General features: G+C 60.0%; 2 protein-coding genes across 2 annotated transcripts; both read left to right on the top strand.

Annotated features, from left to right (window-relative positions):
- Window positions 1-73: 73 nt before the first annotated feature.
- Window positions 74-6,773, top strand: LOC130610284 (autophagy-related protein 9A-like). Its single transcript, XM_057430009.1, has 12 exons — window positions 74-319; window positions 614-775; window positions 879-1,020; window positions 1,928-2,676; window positions 3,032-3,185; window positions 3,412-3,591; window positions 4,432-4,677; window positions 4,981-5,201; window positions 5,592-5,709; window positions 5,907-6,123; window positions 6,254-6,396; window positions 6,504-6,773. The coding sequence occupies exons 1-12, from the start codon at window positions 174-176 to the stop codon at window positions 6,507-6,509; spliced, it is 2,484 nt and encodes an 827-aa protein (XP_057285992.1). The 5' UTR covers window positions 74-173; the 3' UTR covers window positions 6,510-6,773.
- A 2,521-nt stretch (window positions 6,774-9,294) lies between these two features.
- Window positions 9,295-15,970, top strand: ABCB6 (ATP binding cassette subfamily B member 6 (Langereis blood group)). Its single transcript, XM_057430008.1, has 20 exons — window positions 9,295-9,367; window positions 9,991-10,522; window positions 11,031-11,168; window positions 11,424-11,613; window positions 11,821-11,913; window positions 12,165-12,357; window positions 12,449-12,570; window positions 12,656-12,765; window positions 12,849-12,914; window positions 13,049-13,174; window positions 13,264-13,340; window positions 13,445-13,508; window positions 13,605-13,690; window positions 13,797-13,854; window positions 14,032-14,136; window positions 14,547-14,721; window positions 15,009-15,121; window positions 15,196-15,290; window positions 15,488-15,556; window positions 15,658-15,970. Exons 2-20 carry the CDS (start codon window positions 10,007-10,009, stop codon window positions 15,782-15,784), a joined length of 2,523 nt encoding a protein of 840 aa, XP_057285991.1. The 5' UTR covers window positions 9,295-9,367; window positions 9,991-10,006; the 3' UTR covers window positions 15,785-15,970.
- The last annotated feature ends 84 nt before the right edge of the window (window positions 15,971-16,054 follow it).

Below are 16,054 nucleotides of genomic sequence, written 5' to 3' on the forward strand. Positions count from 1 at the left end.
AATCTTAAGGCTGGTGTGGAGGGGAAGAAGAAATCTGTTTGGTTTGTCTACCTGGTTCACAGGACCTTCAGGGCCTGATAATGGAGAAAGGAAACTAATGGGTGACCTGCTCAGTAACAGAGAATGCTGCTGGCCTTATAAAATGGCATTAGTTATGCTCTGGGGAGCTGCAGATGCCAGTGGGCCAGAAGCCTCTCCCTACTTCATCAGAAGGCAGGAGTCTCCAGACTGTTTTCCTTGACTGTGGCTTTCACGTTTATAACCTGCATCAGAAGAATGGCTTCACTTGCATGCTCATTGGAGAGATCTTTGAGCTCATGTAAGCGTAGGTTCCTTCTCTGTTGTGTCTGTGACAGCTGCTGGAAAGCAGCTACAAGAATTTGCTGAGCTCCTGCAGCTGGTAGGAGGGAAGGCTCCCTTTATAGTTGTCCTGTCTCTTCTTTGCTGTGATTTTCATGCCCCAAACCTACATTCCACTTTGTGGAACTTGTGCCCATGAGCTTTCCTATCGCCATGGTTGTGGGACTGCATCTCCATGACATGTAACCCTAGCCGCTTCACATTTTGGGAGGCAGAAGGATGATTCCCTGATGCCTGCTCCCTTTTTTTACAGGCAGTTCATCTTTGTGGTGGCATTCACCACCTTTCTTATCAGCTGTGTTGATTACGACATTCTCTTTGCCAACAAAGCAGTAAATCACAGCCAGCATCCCAGTGAACCCATTAAAGTGACTCTGCCAGATGCTTTCCTGCCTCCAAATGTCTGCAGTGCAAGGTAGGGGCAGCAGAGGGCATGTCGGCCAATACTCTTGCTTTCTCAGGTACTCGGGGCACTTGCCTGAGCCTGTCTCCTACTACTTGTTCCTTCTTGCTCGCAGAATCCAGGCAAACAGCTTCCTCATCTGCATCCTGGTGATAGCTGGGGTTTTCTGGATCCACCGACTTGTCAAGTTTATCTACAACATTTGCTGCTACTGGGAGATTCACTCTTTTTACATCAATGCCTTGAAAATCCCCATGGTAAGTAGCTGGGCCAAGGGCCACGTACGATGCTGCTAAGGGATGCAGGAGGCATTTGTCGGGTGGTTAGAAGCAGCTCATTCTTTCTCCCCCAAGGCAGCTTCTCTGGGAGACCTCTTCCCTCTGCTCCCTAACTGCACTGACATCCTTTGAGTCTCTTCTCCAACAGCCAATTTATACCATGTTAACCCTTCTGCCCAGCTTGCCTCTCTGCTGCTGGCACACTCCTGTGCCATCTGCTACCCAATATGTTTATTTTTTAGTGATGGCCTTTTCTGTGATGCCTTTCAACAGAGAAAACATAAGCAAGGGTATTCTTGTACCTCCCTGGGTTGAGGACAGGTCATCTTCCTGGTTTACTGGGTGGGGGGGCAGCTGAGGCATAGAGCTACTTCAGTGGTGAAGATCAGTGTGTCAAAGATGGGCTCTGAGGCTTGCACATATCTCCTAGTCCAGAGTCCTTGCTCTGATGAACAACATCATCCTTTGAATGGAGACTGTGTCTTGAGAAAGGTGGTGTGAGCCAAGAGGTTTGGTTGCTCCCCACGTTTTTCACAGGCTCCCTCTGGGACACTGCTTAAGTCCCTTCCCCTGTTTGTGTCTTCCTGCTCACTAAATGGCAGCTCTGGGAGGACCCATGGGAACTGGAGCTCTGTTCGTGCCACTGGGGCAGCTGGTGTGTGAGTGACTGGGAAACAGTCATCTGTACTAATGTAGGCGTAAAGGGCAGTGGGGCAAAGTATGGGTTTTAGATGTTGCAGGCTGAAGCAGTGCAGGAGGTGCTTCATGTGCTGGTGGGGCATGTGAACGCCGTGGCGTGCACTGGGACATGCTGTTTGAAAGGGCTCACCCCAGCTTCTGTCCTGGGATTCATCCTGCCCTAACCTTGCCCCTTTCCCCCTTCCAGTCCACCCTGCCATACTACACGTGGCAGGAGGTGCAGGCCCGCATCGTGCAGATCCAGAAGGAGCACCAGATCTGCATCCACAAGAAAGAGCTGACGGAGCTGGACATTTACCACCGCATCCTCCGCTTCAAGAACTACATGGTGGCCATGGTGAACAAGTCACTGCTGCCTATCCGCTTCCGCCTGCCCCTGCTGGGAGACACTGTCTTCTACACACGGGGGCTCAAGTACAACTTTGAGCTCATCTTCTTCTGGGGGCCCGGTTCCCTCTTTGAGAACGAGTGGAGCCTGAAGGCTGAGTACAAGCGGGCTGGGAACCGCCTGGAGCTGGCTGAGAAGCTCAGCACTCGCATCCTCTGGATTGGCATTGCTAACTTCCTCCTCTGCCCCCTCATCCTCATCTGGCAGATCCTCTATGCCTTCTTCAGCTACACAGAGATCCTGAAACGGGAGCCGGGCAGCCTGGGTGCCCGCTGCTGGTCTCTCTATGGCCGCTGTTACCTCCGTCACTTCAATGAGCTGGACCATGAACTGCACTCACGCCTCAGCAAAGGGTACAAGCCAGCTTCCAAGTACATGAACTGCTTTATCTCCCCGCTCCTCACCATCGTGGCCAAGAACGTGGCCTTCTTTGCTGGCTCCATCCTGGCTGTGCTCATCGCTCTCACCATCTATGATGAGGACGTGCTGGCGGTCGAGCACGTGCTGACCACGGTCACCCTGCTTGGGGTGGGCATCACGGTGTGCAGGTGAGGTGGGTCTGTGCTGCCACTGTGCTCCAAGAAGCGCTGTGGGGAGCAGTGGGGCTGACAACCATCCACGTAAAATGCTCTTTGGTGGCAAGTGGATGTGAATCTGCCTGAGGGAAGGGCATGGCCTTGGAGAGTCAGGGGGCAGGCAGGAGAAGGGGGGATAGTGGTGAGCTTGGGTGCAGTGGTTGTATGATACAGGGGTGTTGCTGGAGCTATTCAGCAACAACCCGGGGTTGGGCTGGCAGGGAGGTTTGGCTTGGGTGTGAAGGCTATAGCTGGAGCTGTGATAAGGGCTGGTCACCCTGCCCTCCTAGGAAGTGATGCCTTGTTGTTTCCCTGTCCTGTCCTACAGGTCTTTCATCCCTGACCAGCACCTGGTATTTTGCCCAGAGCAGCTGCTGCGAGTCATCCTGGCACACATCCACTACATGCCTGACCACTGGCAGGGCAATGCCCACCGCTATGAGACCAGGGATGAGTTTGCCCAGCTCTTCCAGTACAAAGCAGTGAGATTGGCTTGCGTGGGGTTGGGATGGGGACTCGCCTACATCCTTGCAGAAGGGAGAAGCTGCCACGGAGCTGAGCAGCTCCTGGACTTGTAGAGGACAAGGCAGCGTTCTCAGAGACACCCTGCCCCAGAAGATAAGAGGGCTGGAGCTGGGGTCTGGCTTTGGTACTGTGGGATTTTTGACATCCTCAAGCTTGTGCTGATCCCATTATCTCTGTGCTCAGGTCTTCATCCTGGAGGAGCTCCTGAGCCCCATCATTACCCCCCTGATCCTCATCGTCTGCCTGCGACCCAAGTCCTTGGACATTGTGGACTTCTTCCGCAACTTCACTGTGGAGGTGGTGGGTGTGGGTGACACCTGCTCCTTTGCCCAGATGGACGTGCGCCAGCATGGCCACCCTGCGGTAAGTCCCACCACCATGGGTCAACAGCCTGGGCTCCCCACCAGCACCTTTGGTCCTTCAGCCTCATGGGAGGCTGTAATTCACCATTCCTGGCAGCCCACAGCCCAGTCACTGCATCTCTGCTGGGTATCTGGGGCTGCCAGCACAGGTCACCAGCCCTGGAAGGCTCCTGTGGCCTAGCTGTGATCATTAACCTGATATTTTGTGAACCAGGCTTTGTCATTCACAACCAAGAGTCTTGTGTCCTCAGGAGAGAGGAATTGAGATACTTGAACATTTGGAAAGCATGACCACTGAGAACTGATTTAACCCGGCTGGACTGCCCAGGGTAGGGGCAGACTTGGGGAGATGAGAAGCATTTTCCATTGTGTAAAATCTAGTGTGGAGGGAAAGAGGATCTATTTCCTGTGCCTCGGAATTTAGGTTACTTGTCAGGAAAAGCTCCCTAGTGACAAGGCCATGAACTAGAGAGGGGGTGGACTCTCTGTGGCAGGAAGCTTTTAAGAACAGTCATTTGTTGGCTGTTGTTGCTCCTACTGTGAGCTGGAGAGTGCAAGAAGGCTTTCAGCTCTGTGTTTTGTGACTAGTCCCCTTATCTCCACTTTCCTTGCAGCAGTGCATGTTCTGGGTGGAGGTGGAAGATGCTGTGATTGCTGCTTCTTTCCCAGGCTGTGAGGGCTGAACTAGCATGGACTTCCAGTGTAGCGCCTGCTACATATGGAGCTGTGGCCCAGCTTATGCTGGGTGTTGTATGCTTTGCCCAGATTGATTGCAGGATCCCCAGGCTTGGCAGAGATGTAAAGCAGATCCTGTCTCTCACTACCTGTCTCTGCTTCACAGTGGATGTCAGCAGGAAAGACGGAGGCCTCCATTTACCAGCAGGCCGAGGATGGCAAGACAGAGCTGTCCCTCATGCACTTTGCCATCACCAACCCCAAGTGGCAGCCACCCCGCGAGAGCACAGCCTTCATTGGCTTCCTGAAGGAGCGGGTGCACCGGGACAGCAGTGTGGCACTGGCTCAGCAGGCTGTGCTGCCTGAAAATGCCCTCTTCAGCTCCATCCAGTCCTTGCAGTCGGAGTCAGAGGTGCCCAGGCTGGGGGAGGGAAGCAGGGTGTTCTTGGGGTGCTTGCTGGGTGCTGGCAACCTGATAATCAGGCTCTGTGGTCAATTTTGTCCTTGTCTGGGTTGTATCTAAGGATGCAGATGTGGTACATCAGCACTAGCTGGGATACTTTGGGGTTTCTGGAGAGGGCAGCAGGCTGTCCTGGGGCCCTGTGAAGTGGGAGAGGGGCTGAGAGAGCTGAGGTGCCTCAGTTAGGTGTCGCTGGCTGGGATCAGGTCTCTGAGTCTGAACAGGACATTGATTCTCTCCCTTTCAACTCTGCAGCCACACAGCCTGATTGCCAATGTAATAGCAGGCTCCTCAGCACTGGGCTTCCACATGGGCCGGGATGGACAGGCCTCTCGCCACCTCTCCGAAGTGGCCTCGGCCCTGCGCTCCTTCTCCCCTCTCCAGTCTGCCCAGCAGCCTCCTGGTGGCTTCCAGACAGCAGGAAGGGATGGAGAGGGAGCCCAGCCTCGTGGCGCCGGTGCCATGACAGCCTCTGGGTAAGCTGCAGACTGGAGAGGGGTGGGCCAAACACCTTGCAAATCTCATGACTCCTTGCCCAACTGCCACCCTATTGTCCTAGGTGCATGGTGGCATATGTTTCTGCAGCCTGGGACAGCAAGGGACATATTTACAAGCAGAGTTAGGCCCAGATGCTTAGGCTGGCCCCAAAGGAGTGCTGGGGTTCTGGTGTTCTCACAGTGGTGAGAAACTCCTGGTAGGGCAGAGGCAGTGCCATTGAAGTGCTGGTCATCTTGTGCACCTGGGGAGATGCCACAGAGGGCTTGTTCCTACCCAGCCCAGGAACAAGCCTGGCATGAGAGTAGAGGGAAGATGGGCAGTGTGGGGGGTACCTGGGTATCAAACACCACTCGTGTGTCTGATGGCAGGGCTGATGCGAGGACTGTGAGCTCAGGGAGCAGCGCCTGGGAGGGTCAGCTGCAGAGCATGATCCTGTCGGAGTATGCCTCCACTGAGATGAGTCTCCACGCACTCTACATGCATGAGGTGAGCAGCTGCGGCTGGGCCAGCCAGCGAGGTATGGAGCAAAGCAGGCAGAACTGGTGTGTGCCCTGTCTGAAGTGAGTGGGATACTAATGTGAGTGAAAGCCGAGACCCGTGTGTGTGTGTGCAGTGTGGGGGAGAGGGTGTTTGGGCATCTGGGCTCTCCCCTCCGGCTCACTCACTGGTGTGTTGGCCCACAGTTGCACAAGCAGCACGCTCAGCTGGAGCCCGAGCGGCACACTTGGCACCGTCGTGAGAGTGATGAGAGCGGCGAGAGTGCCCATGAGGAACTGGACACTCAGCGTGGTGCCCCCATCCCTCGCTCTGCCAGCTACCCCTTCTCTTCATCGCGGCAGCCCGCTGAGGAGACAGCCACACTGCAGACTGGCTTCCAGCGGCGATATGGTGGCATCACAGGTATGGGAGCCAGGTCTGAGGTCAGAGCCCCATAACCAATGCCCTTGATGGACTGACACGAGCAGCCTGCCTGCTTTTGGACACCAACAGTCCCCCAGGTAGCTAATGTTCCTTCTCGCCCCTCTTGCAGACCCAGGCACAGTACACAGAGCCCCATCACACTTCTCCCGCCTCCCTCTGGGGGGCTGGGCTGAGGACGGGCAGTCAGCGAGACACCCAGAGCCTGTACCAGAGGAGAGCTCAGAGGATGAGCTTCCACCACAGATCCACAAGGTAGGGGTGAAGGCTGTGGCTGAGAGGGGCAGGGTATACTCTGGATGCAAGGTTAGGGTGCTGGCAGCTTGTCCTGACAGGTGCCACATTCCCTCTCTGTTTTGCAGGTATAGCCTTGTAGACTGGGGATCTGATGGGGGTTGCAGACTGGGAGCCGCCTGGGCAGCAGGATGTGGCATCAGCCTGATTCTTCTCCTGTCCTGAGTGGACAGGATCATCCCAGGCTCCGTTTTGTTGCCATCAGTTGCCGAAGAGACAAAACTGCCCGGCCAGCGGCTTTGCGGTGGCACCTTGTGTCCAGCCATGTGTCAAGTCAACGCCACTCTGACTCTTGTGGGGTGAATGTGTGTGTGAGTACATACCCGTGTCTGTGGTCACGTCTGTGTCATCCGTGTCAGAGGATCGCTGCAGAACCTGTGAAAGCTGGTGCGACAGGACTAGCAGTGGGGAGCTGTGGACTGGCTTGAGGTGGTTGCTGTTCCAAGGGATGTGAGATGGCCCCAGCTCCAGCTATCCACTCAGAGCTGGGACTGGACTCCAAAATGAAGGCAGGAGCTGTTGAAGGGGGTCTAACTCGGCCTGCAGCCCTGAGGAGGTGCCCAGGACCGTGTTCACCCTCCCAGAGAGGACCACCATTGTGCCCCTTAGCCTGGAGCAGGACAGCAGTGGGGCAATCACCCACCCTTCTGCCCCAGAACCCTGCAGAGGGATGAGCTCTGGTTGCTGCTGGTGTGGATAGGGGTGAGATCTAGAGCTGGTGGGAACAGCTCTGGCTGAGCTGCAGGGATGCTGCAGCTCTTCCTCAGCTCCCACAACAGCTGGACCAACCCCTGCATCCAAGGAAGGGTCAGTGGGGTGAAAGTCCTGGGTCCCTGACATTCCTCCCAGCAGGCTGCCTCGTGCCATATCCCTGGGCTAGGGCAGCAGCATCCTCCCCACTGCGTGTCACCCATGGGATGTGGGCTGCCCATGGGCTCTTCAGCAGTGCCAAAGAGACCCTAGTGCAGGGCAGCCGGCATCTCCCACCCTGAAGACCTTGTGCTCTCTGTATTGGTGCCCTTCCCAGGTACGCTAAAGGTCTTTGCCCCATGCACAGGCTGTGGTGTGTTGGGTCTGTCCTCCTGATGCAGCTGTTTCTGTGAGCCTTTCCTCTTCCCAAGCAAAGGCTTCAGTGTCTTGCATCTCACCTGGGGGCTCCTAGCTCCTCTTTCCTTCCTGAAGCCATCCTTTTCCTTGCAACATGGCTTTGGCTGCTGTAGGGGCCATATATCAAGCATCTGGCTGGTGCCTGCTGGGGCAAGCAGGAGTCCCCTCAACCTGGAAGTGAGTGGCAAAGCCCAGCCTGGCCTTGGTATGGCTAAGGGGGGATCAGGATGCTGGCTGGGCCACATGGCCTTGGGCAAGCCTTTCCCACCATCGTTTTGGTTCCCCTCTCTTCCAGTGGGAGCTTGTGAGGATCTGCATCCCAACTAACCCTTGCTAGGCTTTGCTTTCCCTTCCCTCCCTTTTCTCCTTGCCTTGCGCAAGGGCTGGTTGCTTTTGCCATGCCCTCTGAGGGCACTGCAGGTTCTTCCCTGCCCTTCCTGGAGTCCAGGGCCACCTCTCTTTTCCCTGCCAGGATTTTCGCCCTCTGCCCTTTGAGCCTGTGCAGGGTGGTGCTGGTGAGCTGTTGGCTCCCCAGGGTATGTGTACCAAGTACACAGGGCATGAGCAGGGCTGGGGTGTTCATAGGACAGGCTCTTTGGGGGTGCTGAACTCCCTGCTGCAATGGGGAGACACAGACAGGAGCTGCAACTGCTCTGATGTCTGTAGGAGTCCAAGTGGAGCGTGTTAAGCAGAGCTTGGGGGGAACCTGCTCTTTGCTGCTGGGGTCTGGTCTGAGTGGAGTTGGGAGTCTGTGGACCTGGGTGCTGCTGAGGGCCTCCCACAGAGGAGCAGCTGGGGCTTAGCACTGTCACGGCAGACGGAAACTGAAAGCCCAAGCTTTCCTCTGCCCCCTAGGCTGCCACTGCCTGGAGCTGAGCTTCCCGGGGCTGCAGGACCCTGCACCAGGGTCTCTGTGCTGAGCGCCTGAAGGCCGGCAGGGCCCAGGGAGTGGGGCGGGGGGGAAGTCAGGGTTTCTCCCTGGCCTAGCAGGAGGGAGCGGCCGGGCGGAAGCCGGCCAGAGTCCTTGCCGCATGTTGTGCTTGTGTCGTCGGTGTCCTATGTGCATGGCGAGCCGCCCCCCCCCACCTCCTCCCGGGGCGTGCGGGCGCGGGGGACCCTGGAGCGCGCGGTACCGCACCCCCCGCGCCCTTGCTGTACAGCTGTATAGCCGTCTAATAAAGATGGGGTGTATCATCCCTGCCCGCCTCCGAGTCTCCTTCACCCTGCGCCGCTCTGGACACGGCGGGGTGGGTGGGAGGGACCCAAGTGGGTGCCTGTGATAGCAGCCGGAGGCTCCGAGGTCTCTGCGTGCTGCTCCCGCTGGGCTGGCAGCTCCCGGGAGCCGGCCGTGCCAGTGCAGGGAGGGGGGGCAGCGGCTATATTTATCTCCGGGAGGGCAGCGCCCCGTCCTGTCTGACCTCTGCGGCGGCAAGGGCCCTGCCGGGGCGGCGGGGGATATCTCGGCATCGCAGAGCCGCTCTGGCGGCACCGATAAGAGGGCGCCGGGCGCCTCGGCTTCGGGGACTCCCCCTGAGCTCCCGTTCTCCCCGCACCACTGACACCCCCCGCCCCGGCTCTGCAGGGGCCCGGTGCCGGGGGTGCGGCGCAGGTCCGTGCAGCCCGGGCGGGGCACCAGGGACCGGAGGGACACACGCGCACCGCGGGAGGCGGTCGAGGGGAGCGGGCGGGGGCGCAGCCCTGCCGCCGGAGCGGGGCTAGGCGCGCAGGAGCGGGGCGGGGAGCGGGGCGGGGCCGGAGCCCGGCTGGTGGCGGCTGGCGGCGGTGCGGAGCCCGGAGCGGGCCGAGGCCGGCGGGCCCGGGGCAGGTGAGCGGGCGGGGGCCTGGGCGGCGCGGCGGGCAGGGCGGCGGGGCCGGTAACGGCGGCTGCGCGGGCGGCGGGGCCGCGGCCGTTCCGGGAGCGCCTGTCCCGGGGCTGAGCGGCGCCGATGCCGGGCGGGCAGAGCACTGGCACGGCCGTGCCTCGCCCCGGCACGTCCCTCGCCCCGCACGTGTGTCCCCCCCGTGCGTGTTCCCGGCCTTCGCCCCTGCAGCTCCCGTGCGTTTCCCCGCGCATCCTCTGCCGTTACCCGGCTGCCGCTGCGCTGCCCCCCCTCCCGCTCTAGCCTGGTCCCAGCACCTCGCTGCCTTCCTATCCCTGCCCTCCTTGTCCGAGTCCGTCTCCCAGGGCCCCGGTGGCTCTGGGGAGCACAGTGCAAAGTTGCACCCTCCCGGGCGTTCCCAGGGCCCACAGGCAGATTCTGGTGGTGCTCATATCCATCTCCGCACAAACCTGGCCCTGCATACACTGTGCCCTGGTTGTCCATGTGCAGCGGTGCTTGCCCCTGTCCCCATGTCCCTGTTCTCTCTGTTTAGCTGTGGGTCCCTTCTTTCAGCAGTACCCAACAGCTCATCCTGAGACATTCCTCCCACCCCTCTTTCTCTCTGCAGCTGGTGACCTGCCAGGATGGCAGTGCTGGGGGGCTACTGTGAGGGCAACAACTCCATCGCCCAGGCCTGGGTCCAGCAGGGCTTCCAGCCCTGCTTCTTCTTCACACTGGTACCAACTGTGCTGCTGAGCATCTGCCTGCTGCTGGGCGCCCTGCAGTATGCCTGCTACGTCCGCTTCGGCCGTGCCATGGAGCCCAAGTACATCCCCCGCTCCCTCCTCTACTATGGCCAGGTCCTGCTGTCCCTGCTCCTGGCCCTGCAGCCCTTTGGGGGGCTGCTGTGGCAAGTGGTGGGGCCAAGACGGCTCTATGGGTACATGCTGCTGCATGCCTGCCTCTGGGCTCTCAGCTGGGGCTGCACCATTGCCCTCCTGCAGCTGGAGCACACACGGGTGCTGGCACACGACCGGATACGGGGCCATGGCACCATCCTCCTCCTTTTCTGGGCCCTGGCCTTTGCCGCTGAGAACCTCACCCTGGTCTGCTGGAGGAGCCCACTATGGTGGTGGGCGCTGGAGAACACCAACCAGAAGGTGGGCTGGGGGCCTGTGGGCAGGGATGAGGGGCAGGCACTTGGAGGAAAGGAAGAGGGGGCTGCAGCATCAGAGTGCTGGGGTGGGGTGTGTGTGCCCTGCCATGCCCAAGGGTGTGCATGCTCCTGGGTTGCACCCACTCGTCTGCTGCATGTCTCAGCCTGGAGCCCAGCTATCGCACATCTCTCCATGCCCCAATCCAGCTCAACTCCCTCTCTGCCTGGCTCAGGCCCAGATGCAGGAGTGAGGAGTGTCTGCCCTCCCCACAGCCCTTTGCCCCACTGTTCCCCCCAGGGTAGGGCCATGAAAAGCCGGAGGGCACAGAGCTGGATGCAGCAGGGAGGAAGGAGATGGCCAGGGTGTTGCCTGAGGTGCTGTGCTCAGCCAGGGGGTCCCATTGAGCTGCATGGGGTGTCCCCTCTTCCCTGGCTGCACTTCACCCTATCCCTGTGCCCTGCTCCATGCTTCTCTCAGCTCACATTCATCTGACTCCCCACTCTCTGTCCAGGTGCAGTTTGGCTTCTGGCTGCTACGTTACATATGCACATTCATGCTCTTCATCCTGGGCATGAAAGCCCCCGGGCTGCCCCACAAGCCCTACATGCTGCTGGTCAATGAGGAGGAACGAGATGTGGAGAACAGCCAGGTGAGTCCCAGGTCTGGAGCAGTTTGGGGACATGTCCAGAGGGGAGCTGGGGACATATGGCTGTCTGCGATCAGCACCCTCCTTCCTTCAGGCCTGGGAGGAGCAAGATTAGGGCTGCCCAAGCTCCCTGACCACTGTCAAGCAGGATGCAGCCCTGAAGGGGGATCCTGGGAGAATGGGGCTGGTGTTCCCCAGGGCTGCTGCCAGCTGGGCTGAGGTGCCAGGGCAGTGATCCCTTGCTCTGCTCTCCTCTAGCCGCTCCTGTCCGATGGCAGCAGAACCTCCTCCACCTGGAAGGATTTCCGGAAGAAGCTGCGGCTGCTGGTGCCATACATGTGGCCGAGGGGCAATCACCTGCTGCAGGGACTGGTGCTGTTCTGCATGGCACTCATGGGGCTGGAGCGAGCCATCAATGTCTTTGTTCCCATCTACTACAAGAACATCGGTGAGGTGCCTAGGGCTCAGTGTGTGAGGCTGCCCACAGCCTCACCAAGTGCTGGGGGGTGTTGCAAGTGATGTGGGGGGCTACAGGGACCTGGCAGGAGCAGGTTCCAAGGGCCAGGGACCATTGCTGGGTGCTGGGCTGGTTCCCATGGGGCACTTGGTGATGCTCCCTGCCCTTCCACCCTGATCCTTGCCACCCTCTCCCCAGTGAATGAGCTGACGGAGGGTGCTCCCTGGCACACCCTGGCCTGGACTGTCTGCACCTACGTGGGGCTAAAGTTCCTGCAGGGCGGAGGTGCTGGTAAGGACCACCGGGAAGGATGCATGCTGGGGAGAGGTGGCATGGGGCTAATTGTGCTGGGGCTGGAACGATTGGGGATGCCCCCACCACTGCTGCTTTCTCTGGGAAGCAGCAATCAGGGCTGGTCCTGGGTTGGAGATGGTGGAGGGGGCTCGCTTATCCCAAATCCCTCTTTCCCAGCTGTGTTTTCTGAGCTGGCTGCCTGCCGTGCTGGCACTGGTCCCCGCTGACCACCCCGTGGTGTCCCGCAGGCTCCACTGGCTTCGTGAGCAACCTGCGCACCTTCCTGTGGGTGTGGGTGCAGCAGTTCACCAACCGGCAGGTGCAGGTCCAGCTCTTTGCCCACCTGCATGGGCTGTCCCTGCGCTGGCACCTGGGCCGGCGCACCGGTGAGGTCCTGCGCAGTGTGGACCGTGGCACCAGCAGCATCAACAGCCTGCTCAGGTTAGAGCGTGCCCGTGGCAGGTGGCAGGTGGCCAGGCATCCCCACCAGGCCAGGCTCAGGCTGATGCACCATCCCCCTTCTTTCCCCCAGCTACATCGTCTTCAGCATCGTCCCCACCATTGCAGACATTGTCATCGGCATCATTTACTTCACCTCCGTTTTCAGTGCCTGGTTTGGCCTCATCATCTTCGTGTGTATGAGCCTCTACCTGAGTGAGTGAGGGATTGGGGTGCAGGGGTGCTGAGGTGCATTGTGGGGCAGCGGGTGCCTGCCAACGCAGCCCCCTCCTGCCCACAGCTCTGACCATCTTCATCACTGAGTGGAGGACCAAGTACCGGCGGGACATGAACACACGGGACAACGAGGCCAAGTCCCGGGCTGTGGACTCCCTCCTCAATTTTGAGACGGTACCATAGGTGGGGGAGTGTCACTGAGCACTGGCACTGGGAAGGCTGATTCCAGGCACTGATCTCGGCTCTGTGTCCTGCAGGTGAAGTACTATAATGCGGAGAGCTACGAGGTGAACCGCTTCAACGATGCCATCGTCAAGTACCAGGTGCGTGGTGTCAGCAGCAGTAGGGAAGTCAGCAGGGAAGGAGCTGAGCCTCATGGGTACCTGCAGGGAGGACAGAGGTCACCGTGGGTCTGGTGTGGAGGCGGCAGCATCCTGGAGGACCTTGTTTCTTCCAGCTCTCGGAATGGAAGGTCAGTGCTTCGCTGGGCCTCCTCAACCAGACCCAGAACCTGGTCATTGGCCTGGGGCTGCTGGCAGGATCCCTGCTCTGTGCCTACTTTGTCACTGAAAACAAGCTGCAGGTAAGGCTGGTGCCAGCCTGGGAAGCCCCCTGCCTGGGGTGGGGCCACGGGGCTGGTGGTGATGGGCACCTCTCCCCTGTCCCTTCTAGGTGGGGGACTTTGTCCTCTTTGGCACCTACATCATTCAGCTCTACACACCACTCAACTGGTTCGGGACCTACTACAGGTAACGCTCAGAGCTGTGGGGGTGCCCGGCGTCCCCCTCACTGTGCGCACCTAGGTTGAGGTGTGCTTCCCAAACACTTCCCTGTAGTCTTCACTCCCTTCCAGGATGATCCAGAGCTCCTTTGTGGACATGGAGAACATGTTCGAGCTCTTTGATGAGGTGCAGGAGGTGGGTGCCACCTTCCTGGACCCCACTTCCTGCCACGGCCCCATGGTCCTGCCCTGGGGACAGGCTGGCTCTGAGGCCATGTCTCTCCTCCGGTAGGTGAAGGACGTGATGAATGCCGGTGACCTGCGCTTGGAGGCCGGGCGGATCGAGTTTGAGAACGTGCACTTCAGCTATGTGGATGGGTATGGGGTGGTGGGCACAGGGTGGCACAAGCTGAGCTGTGGGCCTGGCACAGGTATGTGAGGCAGTGGAGATGGCCCTGACCCCCTCTCCATCTCCCTCTCCCAGGAAGGAAATCCTGCAGGACGTCTCCTTCTCTGTGATGCCTGGGCAGACCCTGGCCCTGGTGAGAGGGGGACCTTGGGTGTCGAAACTGCTGGAGGGTGGGATGGGGAAGTGAGGCTGGGAAGTACAGGAGTGGGAAGGACAGACCCCCAGTGGGGCCAGCCCTTCCCTGCCCAGCCCCTGGCCTCCAGCAGCCAGGAGTCTCTGGTGTCTCTAAGCCTTTTACCTTTGTGTGTAGGTGGGACCTTCAGGCTCAGGGAAGAGCACCATCATCCGCCTGCTCTTCCGCTTCTACGATGTGCGGGGTGGTTGCATCCGTATTGATGGGCAGGACATCTCCCAGGTGCGGGGGGAACACCTCCAGGGACTGGGGACACACACTAGCTCCCATGGGCTTCGCAGCACGGCTCAGTGCAGGCACTGGCATCTCCCCAGGGCAGGGCTGAGCACGCAACCCCCACAGCCCCTTTGCAGGCTGCTCTGTACCATGAGTGGGGTGAATGGCGCGACTGCGGGACCCCAGTCTGAAATGATGGAAACTGGCCAGGGTTCCCTGAGAAGGGCTGGGGCACTGGCAGGGCCTTCCCACAGCAGGGTGGAGATGCCGCTGAGCCTGTGGTCCAGGGGGAGCCTGGAGCAAACACCCTACGAGGAGCAGGCTGTTGGGGCTTATGGCTGAGGGATGGGAGTGGGTGTTAGGGTCTCGTTGGGGGATGTGTGCATCTGGCTGAGCCCTCCCTGTCCCCCACCCAGGTGAAGCAGGCGTCCCTGCGTGCTCACATCGGGGTGGTGCCCCAGGACACCGTGCTCTTCAATGACACCATCGCCAACAACATCCGCTACGGACGGATCCTGGCCACTGACCAGGAGGTGCAGGAGGCAGCCCGGGCCGCTGACATCCACGACCGCATCCTTTCCTTCCCTGATGGTGAGAGCCCCCCAGTACCCTCCTTGTCCCCCCCGCCCATGCTGTCCAGGGGCTCCCTGTGACCTGGTTGCTGCCCTCACAGGTGTCCTGGGTGACATCCCCCATGGGGACACCTGCCTGACCCTGTGCCTTCCTTTGCTTGCCCTGCTGTCATCTCTGCAGGGCTGTCTCTCCTGGGCAGGGATGGGCTGAGGCTGCAGCAGGACCTCCCCATGCAGTACAGCCTTGGTGCCCAGCCCCATCCCAGAGGGCACCAGCACAGCACATTCCTGCCCTTGTGCCTGCAGGATACAGCACCCAGGTGGGGGAGCGGGGGCTGAAGCTGAGTGGGGGAGAGAAGCAGCGCGTGGCCATCGCACGCACCATCCTGAAAGGTCCCCGCATCATCCTGCTGGATGAGGTAATGGCAGCAACCCCAGCCCCTGTGGCTGCACACACTGCCTGTGCCCTCCCAACACCCTGCCTCTCCTGCAGGCCACATCTGCGCTTGACACAGAGACCGAGAGGAACATCCAGGCCTCCCTGGCCAAGGTCTGCGCCCACCGCACCACCATTGTTGTTGCTCATAGGTAGGGATGAGGGGTAGGCGCTGATGCAGAAGGTGCCGAGCTCTCTGGGCTGGCCTGTTCCCCCAGAGGGGCACGGACCTGACCTCCTGCTCAGGAGGTGACAGCCCCCATGACTGTGGCTCCTTGCACCATGTAAACCCCTCCTGGGCCCTCTTCCCTCTCAACCCCCCCCCCCACCACGCTGCTGTTCTCTGCAGGCTCTCCACCGTGGTGGGTGCAGACCAGATCCTGGTGCTCAAGGATGGGCGCATTGCAGAGCGAGGGAGGTGAGCACAGGGGAAGCGCTTGGTGCTGCATACCCATGGGGACCCCCCTCCTTGGCTCTGGAACCAGCCTGGGACCCCGCACCCCTCTGCTCTGCCTGCAGGCACGAGGAGCTGCTGCAGAAGGGTGGTGTGTATGCTGGCATGTGGCTGCAGCAGCAGGCCGGGGATGAGGGCGAGAGCAAGGAGCGCAGCACCGAGAAGCCTGCAGGCAGCAAGAAGGGGCCGTGAGCATGGCCAGGGGCTCTGATGTGACCGTGACCCGGGCCCAGGCCCCCACGCTGCCAGGAGCCCGTTGCTGGCTGCAGGCCAGTGCCTCGCATGGCCCCAGAGCTGCAGGGGCTGGATTGGACACTCCAGTACATTTGTACCTGTTTGTTTTGGTGTTGTGTAGTTTCTTAAACCAGGTCCTTCCCAGCTCTGTGCCTGTGTGCTCTTAGCTGCAGGGTACCCCTGGGGGGCAATGCTCCAGGGAGGGTTAGCGCTTGTGCCCTAGTGTCA

The sequence above is a fragment of the Pezoporus wallicus genome, unplaced genomic scaffold (assembly GCF_028554395.1).
Source record: "Pezoporus wallicus isolate ANWC-B61680 ecotype Strahan unplaced genomic scaffold, APGP_CSIRO_Pwel_v1 contig_5261, whole genome shotgun sequence".
Lineage (NCBI taxonomy): Eukaryota > Metazoa > Chordata > Aves > Psittaciformes > Psittacidae > Pezoporus > Pezoporus wallicus.

Bases quoted from the DNA above. Each gene is read 5' to 3' on its own strand.
- LOC130610284 (XM_057430009.1), top strand. From the start codon at position 174: ATGCCAGTGGGCCAGAAGCCTCTCCCTACTTCATCAGAAGGCAGGAGT. The intron at 320-613 runs GTAAGCGTAGGT...CTTTTTTTACAG, and splicing joins GGAGAGATCTTTGAGCTCAT to GCAGTTCATCTTTGTGGTGG. The intron at 5,202-5,591 runs GTAAGCTGCAGA...GTCTGATGGCAG, and splicing joins GGTGCCATGACAGCCTCTGG to GGCTGATGCGAGGACTGTGA.
- ABCB6 (XM_057430008.1), top strand. From the start codon at position 10,007: ATGGCAGTGCTGGGGGGCTACTGTGAGGGCAACAACTCCATCGCCCAG. The intron at 12,358-12,448 runs GTTAGAGCGTGC...TCTTTCCCCCAG, and splicing joins AGCATCAACAGCCTGCTCAG to CTACATCGTCTTCAGCATCG. The intron at 13,691-13,796 runs GTATGGGGTGGT...TCCCTCTCCCAG, and splicing joins CACTTCAGCTATGTGGATGG to GAAGGAAATCCTGCAGGACG.